The sequence below is a fragment of the Pteropus alecto genome, unplaced genomic scaffold (assembly GCF_000325575.1).
Source record: "Pteropus alecto unplaced genomic scaffold, ASM32557v1 scaffold5, whole genome shotgun sequence".
In the NCBI taxonomy this organism is placed as follows: Eukaryota; Metazoa; Chordata; class Mammalia; order Chiroptera; family Pteropodidae; genus Pteropus; species Pteropus alecto.
Window position 1 is genome coordinate 29,920,655 of NW_006441953.1, and position 8,976 is coordinate 29,929,630.

Consider the following 8,976-nt stretch of genomic DNA (forward strand, 5'->3'; position numbering starts at 1 on the left):
ACCGGCTTCCTGGTGTGCCCTCCTGGTGTGCCCTCCTCCTGCCTTGTCTTGTTAAGGGAAGGAGAGGGCAGAGCTAGCGGTGCATGATGCACTGGCTTCTGATGGACCAGGCGGGCTGCTTCTGGAACGTTCCTGAGGGGAGAGACGAGGTGCCACCTTACCACCGCCTTGTCCCAGACAACGGTCATCCGCTCCTCTATCCCGTTGATGCCCTCGGGGATCAGAGTGAAGTTATCTTTGCCCACCGCCTTCTGGGCAGTGCTGTAGGGACAGTGGCCGCTGCCGGTGACCTGCAGGTCTCCACTGGCAAGGACAAAAAACAAGGTGTGGGGTTCAGACCCGAGTTCAGGTTGAAGGGCAAATCCCCGCTCCAGACACCCAACACAGGCTTGAACCTCAAACCCCAGAGGGATTCAAGGGAGAGGAGTTTGGGGGCCCATCATGAGCATTAGTGAGTGACACAGGAAGGCCCCTTGGCCTTGGTGTCTTGTTGGAAACTGGAAGGAGCCCTGGGCGTGGGGAGAAGGTTCTGTGTTAATGCGGCTGGTCTAAGGAAGGCTCCGCCTGGGGTGGGGGGGGCTCCTCTTTCCCATCTGGGAGAGAGGGATGTGACCAGCGGCGCCAGGCTGTCCTGCCCCTACAATGCCGATTCTAGGGGAGCCGTGTCCGGAGAGCCCAGAGTACCCCCAGATACTGTGGGCAGTGAGCTCCCCACACTGCAGAAGGAGATGGGGGAGCAGAGGTGCAGGGGCCAACGGGGTGACTGCTTCCCCGGATCTCACCAGAACCCTGAAATCAGCCCCGCTTTGATGCAACATGGCTTTGCAAATGCCCCTGGCCTGCTTTTAAATCCTGGTTCCGGCCCCCCCCGGCTGGGTAAGCCGCCCCTCTATTCCTTCGCGTGTAAAATGGGGGGAACGGAACCTTCCCGAAGGCATCGTTGCGAAGGCAGAGTGAGCTGACCGGGGGCCTCGCCGAGCACTCAGCACGGCCTGATTTGCGGGCTCCCTCCCCCCGCTCCCTCCACCCCGACCGCTGCTCTGTAAGACTCAGTGCCCGGCGAGTTCTATGTTATGTGCATTTTTCTCTCAATACTTAAAGAAACAGTGAGTGCAGCCAACACATGAGTAACGGAGCGGATGAGCGTGTAAATGAGTCAAGTTCACAGCGCCAGCACGTGCTCGCGTGTCTCAGAGTCGGGCGCGTCCACACCAGGAGGACACTCACGGCCCTGGCCTCGTGTCCCCGCAGGCTCACGAGGGCGAGGCCACGGGCGCGGGGCGGCCGCTGCGTACGCGCTGTGCTTGCCCGACAAAGCGCCACCCGCCGGCTGCAGCGGTGACAGAAGTTCACCGCGTTTGCTTTTTCGTCCCTCAGGCTTTCGAGAAAATACCCTCTGCTCTTCCTTCCGGGAGCCCTGAACTGGACGCCTGACTCAGCGGGCTGAGCGGAGCGTTATTCTGGGAGATTCAGTGTAGGCGGAGGCCACCCTCCGATTCGGAGCCCGGGGCCTAACGGCCACCATCCAGATGCACGGACGTGTGTGCACACGTGACAGCCACTCGCCCCCTGTGCGCCCAACACGATCTTAGGCCACGGGGAAGGATCTATGAACAGAAAAGGCAAAATGCTCCCCAGCCGACACCAGTGAGGGGTGGGGGAGTCCAGGCCCATGTGAGCCGCGGGCCTGAGGGAGGAGAACGGGGCGGGGGGTTGCGGGGGAGGGCGGGCTCCACTGTAGGAAGAGGGACCAAACCCCCTCATCGAGGAGGAATCTTCCAGCAAAGGCGTGAACCTCACGATGTCCGAGCAGGGAGGGCTGGGCAGGGCCACGGGGAGTGCGAAGGCCCCGTCCGCCACTGTGCCCGGGGGAGGGCGGGGTGCAGCATGGCACGGGCAGGGCTGGCCAGGGAGGGAGGGCCGGATCAGCTTTGGCCTGCGAGACGTGTTGGGGACTTGTGTTTCACTTCCGGAGGGAAGAATACCACAGGTCTGTGGGAAGAGGGGGCGCTTGTTCCGACTCAGGCTGTAAAATGTCGGGGCGCCCGCTGGGAGCAGACTGTCACAGGGTGGGGGTGTGGAGGGGGCAGAAGGGGACTATGAAGCCCTGTGGGGATGGAGAGATGATGACGGCTTGAGCCAGGATGGCCATGGCCACGGAGGTGCGAAGTGGCCAGTCCGCAGGGCCCTGGGCCCTCTGCCCAGCAGCCCCCTCCCCAGCTCTCACCAGGCCAGGAGAGAAGTCAGGTAGTCAGGCGTGGTGGGGTCCGGGCTCAGGGGAGGGGAGGTCACGAACGCCGCTGCCTTGGCCCAGTTCTTGCTCCAGTAGTGGGTGCCGTCGGTCCCCAGGCTGGCAGCGATGGGCTCGCCGAAAACGAGGGGGCCTTGGGGGACAAACACAACACGCGTGGGATGAGTGAATGGTCTCTCGTGGGACATGCTGGCACACAAAAGCAGGGGACCTCAGAGGTCAGAGAACGAGGCTGGCCAAAGGCAATCCATCACCCATCCTTCACCACGCACGCCCCGGAGACCCCGGCCCCCCGCACCCAGCACCCGGCTGAGCCGCTCAACAGGCTTTTAGGTTTTAGTGCTGTTAGTATTTGCATAGGACTGTGGTTCCTTTAATAGGTTGACCGACGCAAAGGTGTGATTTGCTCTCAATTTGGGTTCTGCCAGAAGCAGAGCTTCAGGTAAGGAATTGAGTTAAGGGTTATGTTTGAGAGGTGGTTGCAGGACATCGGCTGAGGACTTAGATGAAGATTCCACGGCAGGAAGTGCATGGCCGACCTGGAGCTGAGAAGGGCGTCAACCGACACCTACAGAGCCCCGGGACCCGCCGAGCACCCTGCCTGCTGAGTCCCTCACGTCCACGAGCCAGCGGGTCCGCTCAGAGACAAGGCCACAAGCTCACGGAGGTTAAGGAGCGCATCAAGCGTAGAGCTGGCGGCTGACTTCCTGGACCACACGCCCGGTGTCCAGCACAGGGCTGTGCCCAGACCCTCTGGCTCTGGCAAACCACCTTCCACCTTCCAGCTTCGGATGAGGCTCAGACACGATGACCCAAGGTCGCACAGGGCACACGGCACGCAGGAATCAAAAGTAAAACCGACGGCCTGTCTTGTGTTCGGCCCACAACCCACCCTCCCTTTTCAAAATGTGCAGCAGACCCGGGGGGCTCGGGCTCCTGGCAGTGCGTCCCTGCCCTGGGCCGTGCAGCCCCGTCAGTGAACTTGGACCTGCTGGCCCCCCCGTCCCTCAGGCCCCGGGCGCTGGCCGCGTACCTTTCTTCCTGGCCAGAGCAATGATGTCCGCGGCACTCTTGCTCATCACCTTGGTGATGTACACAGGGCAGTTGATCCGGCCTGCGATGGTGATGGCCCGGAACACGGCCTCGGCCTCCAGCTGGGGACATGGCACATCCACAGGTCACACGAGGGAGGGACGGGGGAGGGGAGCCGCTGCCCACCCCCAGTTCCCAGGACTCTCCCAGAATCGAGGCCCTTCGATTTTCCTCAGGGCTGACCAGAGGGAAAGCTACTGCATTAGAGGAGGAACATACTGTAGGTTTTAAAAAGAAAGAAAACACTGTCAAAATCGTATTTGGTCAGAGGGGCTGGGAGGCAGAATTACGTTCTTATGCGGCTTGGAAGTGTTTTCTGCGTGTTCCGTTAGACGGGACTAGACGAGGCAGAAAAGGGCATCGAAAGGCCCCTAAAATGGTCCGTGTTTGTAAAGTGCATGGCATAAGTGATGCACGTGTCCGCCACGCACTCCTTCATTCATTCATTCACCACGTGAAACTGCCTGCCGTCGAGCTCGATCTCTACCCCCATCTAGACCGGCGCCTCCCAAACAAAAGGACCAGCCATGACTTGTACTGTTTTGTTTTTGATTTATAGTCTGGTGATGCCCAAACACAGCCCTGCCGCCTGTGGCTGCCGCACAGCCCTGGTGACAACGCCCACGTGATACAAATGTTTGTGGACACCGTCTGCGGTCTGTCTTGAGCTCAGCAGGGACCGGGGGCCCCCAGTTGGTGGGCCTCGGAGCTCAGGTGCGAGCACCGGGCTACATCAGGAGCCCCTCGGGGGAGGGGGCTGTCTGCTCACGTGCCATGTCCCCGGTGTCCGGCACGGGGCCAGGCCCAGAGCAGAGGTCAGGAAGACTGCTCGTGGTCTGATGAAGGCATCAGCAAACATCCTCCACTCACGGCTCCCAGGGGCCCATCCCGTTTCAGGCCCAATCTGTGTGTCTTTCTCTGTCCCGCTGCGTGTACGTGTACACGCACACGCACACGCACACGCACACGCACACGCGCACACACACACACACACACACACACACACACACTCTGCCACTCCCCGGGGAATCCGTCATTGTCAGGTCTCAGGAACACCGCAGGCGGTGTGCGGGGGCAGCTGTTTCGTAGGCACTAGGCCTGGGACACATGGTTCCACTTTCCCATCATCAAACACATGAAGCCCTCGGTAAGGATCCTCGTCCCGTTTGGACACTCAAGTGTCCAGGGGGCCTTGGTGTGAAGTTCGTGGGCCCCACAGGCAGAGTCTCTGCCTGGCTCCTCTGCATGACCCGCAGCGCCCAAGGCCCCCGAGTCAGAGGGCAGAGCCCGGGGCGGGGGGAGGCGGGGTTCCGGCGGGAACGGCTCCGGCAATCCCAGCGACACGGAGTCGCGTGCGGCACGTGCAGGCTCCTTTACCTCCTCCGGCCTGCTCAGGGCGTGGCCTTCGGGGCCCGTGATGCCCATCTCTAAGATCCGCTTCTGTTCCTACGAGAACGACGAGGCAGCGGTTACCGGTCGTCAGAGCCGAGAGGCCGACACGCCGACCCCCGTTAGACAGACTGGCAGCCGGGCCCAGAGGGCGAGTGGTTTGCTGGGCTCTAACCGGGCTGGGGGCATCCGGTGCTCCCTGCTCCCTCACTGCTCCCGCCCACCCTCGGTATCTACACCCGCTCGCTACACAGTCCCCCAGGGCCGGCGAGAGGAAGCAGGGGGATGAGAACTGACCCCAAAGACCACCCCGCCCTCCCAGGCTCCGACTGTGCCACAGGGCTCTCCCCTAGGCCAAGCTGCTCAAGCCTCCATCCTCTCTTCTTTCGACTGGGGACCACGGTGCCTGCACCCAGAGTTACCACAGCACATCAGTGAGTCAGCACGCGTAAAACACCCGACACCCCGCACGACACCCCGCGTGTAGCCGGAGCTCAGCCCCCGCCAGCCAGCTCTCGCCCCCACTAGCTTCCTCTTCCCGGTTCCCGTCTCTCCAGCAGGAAGCCTCTACCCCAAGTTGATCACATGACCTTGAAATGGTTCCCTGAGCTAATGGCCCAGATTCAAATCCATTTGCTCCAAGGTTTTCTCGTCCTAGGAATACTTTAATTTCTCAAAAAGAAATTTATTTTTACTTTGCCCAGATGTCAGCTGTGCTGCTGCTAATTTTAACTTCTGCAGTTTCTGTACCACCATTGTTACCGTGAGCCCCGGGCTGTTTCAGCAATGAAAAAAAAAAAATCACAATTTCCGTCGCATCTACGGTTATTAAGCTTGAGCTGATGATAGAAACAAACTGGAAACGATTTCAGCCTAACGGGGTGTGGATCTAAGTGAACGATGGAATTATCTCCGCTCTTGAAGATGGATGTTGACAAAGCATTTTTGCAAACTGTTTACAAAAGACTTTACGGTATGGAGAGATCTTCATGCGAGGTTGTTTAAATGTCAGTTACTATTTCTGCTGGAAGGAAGGAAGGAAGGGGAAGAAGGAAGGAGGAAGGAGGAAGCGACGTAATGGGGGGGAACGCAGAGCAGGAAGACCCTCGCCGCGGGCTGAGCACATGCATTGCTGTCACCCCTTCCGAAACCCCACCAAGGTCACAGAGGAGGTACACGAGGATGCGGTGAGGACGAGACACAGTTTTAGAGGCTGGAAAGCGATACGCGAAGATATATTTACTGGAGCTGAGAACCGTGGGGACAGCTCAGGAGCCCCGATGTGCAGCCTGAGGAGGGGGCCCCAAAGCAGACTGCGCCCACGGCGGGGGGCGCCGCTGCCGCACCCGGGGAAGCTGCTTGGCGGGAACGACGAAGGCTGAATCACACATGCCCGTGACCCAGCCACCCGCCCCAGGGACACACTGCGCGAAAGGGAACACAGGTTTAACGAGGCTGAACCGGAACGTTCCCAACAGTGTTACACACAACGGCCCCAAATTCGAAACTATCTAAATACGCATCGCCTGCAGCATAAGTTGTGACACATTCACACAGCAGAATCCTATGCTGGGACGGAAAAGAAAAGGCAATTGCCTCGTGTAACGATAGGGATGAATCCCACAGACCTACCACTGAGCCCGAGCAGCCAGACGCAAGAGCCCACACCGCACGGTTCCATTTTCACAAAGTGCAAAACCAGGCACACTGTGAGGCGTGTGGTAGGTGACATCTAAGAGGCCACCGGGGAGCCGCCCCTGGCTCCCAGGCCCCTGTGCGAAGCCCTCTCCTTGTGGGTTATAGGAAGCACTCAGCCCTCCGAGGTCACGGGGCAGTTACGTCACCGCCACCGCACAGACGCGCAAACTGGGGCTCGCAGGGGACGTGGCGGAAGGTCATGCACCGGGCGCGTGCGACTGCCACCCAGTGCTTGGCTTGGCCACCCCGCCGCCTCATCACCTCACTGTCCACGCCTGCACCCCCCGCCCCCCACCGCGCCTTTCACAGCAAGGAGAAGCCGAGCGCGGTGGAAGGGGCGGGAACGCACACCACTCACCTGCGCTATCAAGTCTCCGTTTTCCGCGTGGACCAAGATCACAGCTCCCAGGCCCTTAAGGAAGGTGAAGGCTTCGTAGAGCTGAGGAGGGAAAAACGAAGCTTGGGGAGAGGTGAACGATCGTGGCAGAGCGTCTGCGAAGACCCCCGCCCTCACGCGCGCTGCGTCCACCTGCCGGCCCCCACGGCAGAGGCATGGCTGCTCCGCCCCCGTCGATGGACTGTCCTGCTCAACGACAAGCAGGCCTTGGAAGGGACCGTCCCTGGACCCTGACCCCCTCCAGATCCAGAAGCAGGGGCCGGGCTGGGGCAGACCTGGTCAAGGTCACGCCAGGGCAGGAGGCGCCTCGGCCCCACGGCTACGCTGTGCCTTTTGCTCTCTTTCTGGATTTGCTCCATGGCAGAGCCTGTTGACAGTGACACCGGGTGTGAGCAACCGATCACGGTTTTACTGAAATCGTGCAACGGAACCCGCCAAGCTTGTGCCAGAGCCAGCCACCTGCCTCAGGAGACGGCACGTCTTCACGACACTGTGAACCCATCTGAGACACCACAGTGGGGTGGCAGGAAAAGGTCCTCCGGTGACTCTAACGCTTGGATCCTGCACACCCCGCCCAGCATCACCTTATCCAGCCGACACAGGCCTGGCCCACTGCCCGCGGCCCTCCTGCCCCCCACGAAGGGGCTGCGGCCAGATGTTTGCACCCTGCGTGGACCAAAGCCATCGTGTGCCCTCCCCAGCGGCTCTCAAATCTTAACTCTGTTCCCCGCGTGTGTGAGACCACACTGCCCTCCACTGGGTATGTCCTGTCGGAGCAGACAGCAGGGGCGAGGCACTGGGGCGCGTCATCCACAGTCCGCCCGACTCCGCCTGGGCCCAGGGCTGTGTTGGGGCGGACGCCGGAATGAGACAGGGACCCTCCATCACCTGGGTGCCACGTGCTACTTTTTCCACGGAAGTGAACCGATTTCCGGCTTTTTAAATGCCCTCTGGTGGCGGTACCGAAGGGTTTCAGGGCATCGGGGGGTGAGAGTTTCTGTAACTCCGAGTGTTTGTTTCGAAAGGCGGCAGATGTGCTTCTCCCGCTGCACAGCGAACACCCTGACGAGGGGCAGCCTGTTGACACCCGCACGGCGCCCGCGGCGTGCCAGGCACTGTCCCAGAGCTCTACTCTACTCAGCCATTTAACCCCTGACGGCCTCCACGAGGCAGACGCCATTATGAGTCTGGGGCACAGAGAGGTTGGGAAAGCGGCCCCAGGCTGCACAGCAAGGCCGCGGCCGGCCGGTGGCAAGCATCTGGCTCTAGCATCCGCGCCCTTCGCCGCCACTGCCCTGCCTTTGTGACAAGCAGAGGGCAGGGCTACGATAGCAAACAGAACCCGGAGTCCCAGTGGTGCCAAGGCCAGGCGCCCGGTGAGCGGTGACTCAGCCCCAGCCATGGAGAGCATCGTCTTCCCATGCTCACTCTGCCCCTGGGTGGCTGTTGGACGTCGGCAAGGCCAGAGGTGACGACGTCTTACAGATGAGAACGCTGAGAGGGGAGGTGACATCCCCTCCATCCCCCCCAGGGTCAGACCTCTGACCTGGCTTGACCTCCAGAACCAGCCTGGGAGGTTCCGGGAGGAACAGACCCGAGCCCTGCCCCACCCCCCACCCCCGTGAGTCTGCGATGGGGTCAAAGTGTCTGTCCTTTTAATTAGCTCTCAGGGTGATGCAAGGGTTTGGGGACCACCTGCGAGGCATCGCCTGCTCCGCCCCCTCCAGGAGCCAGACAGGAATGCAGGCCCAGAGGGGGACACTGACACAGGTCACACGGCGACCTAGCACCTGACCCCAGAGCCTTCCCCTGCCAGCTCCGGCCCCTCCCCTGCCCTGGGCTGGCTCGCCTGTCAAAGCCGCCCGCTCCTGCCCAGGGCGGACAGGAAGTGTGCGGGAGGACCTACCTGGCTATCGGACATTTGGTAGAGATCCTTATAGGCCATGTAGACTTGGAAGGAATTGACGCCTGTTTCAAGACATAAGGAGAACAGAAAAACACATTTAAGAGAAAGGGCATGTCCTCCTTACAAACTGACGATCGCAGCACAGAGTGGAGACCACCGAGATCGGGCAGGGGGCACCCAGCACCGCCTGCGCCTGTGGGTGTGGGCGAGGGCCAGAGGAGGCCTCCTGGGAAGGTCACGCCT

At 60.9% G+C, this 8,976-nt stretch overlaps 1 protein-coding gene across 3 annotated transcripts in view; it reads right to left on the reverse strand.

Annotated features, from left to right (window-relative positions):
• Positions 1-8,976, reverse strand: part of CRMP1 (collapsin response mediator protein 1) — a 45,896-nt gene that overhangs the window by 7,354 nt on the left and 29,566 nt on the right. For all 3 annotated transcript variants that reach the window (XM_006919000.3, XM_006918999.3, XM_006918998.3), the window contains 6 exons: positions 8,734-8,795; positions 6,789-6,869; positions 4,721-4,789; positions 3,285-3,405; positions 2,228-2,384; positions 162-303 (listed from right to left, as the gene is read on the reverse strand). In XM_006919000.3, the coding sequence (XP_006919062.1) occupies positions 162-303; positions 2,228-2,384; positions 3,285-3,405; positions 4,721-4,789; positions 6,789-6,869; positions 8,734-8,795 (632 nt within the window). The remainder of the gene's footprint in view (positions 1-161; positions 304-2,227; positions 2,385-3,284; positions 3,406-4,720; positions 4,790-6,788; positions 6,870-8,733; positions 8,796-8,976) is intronic.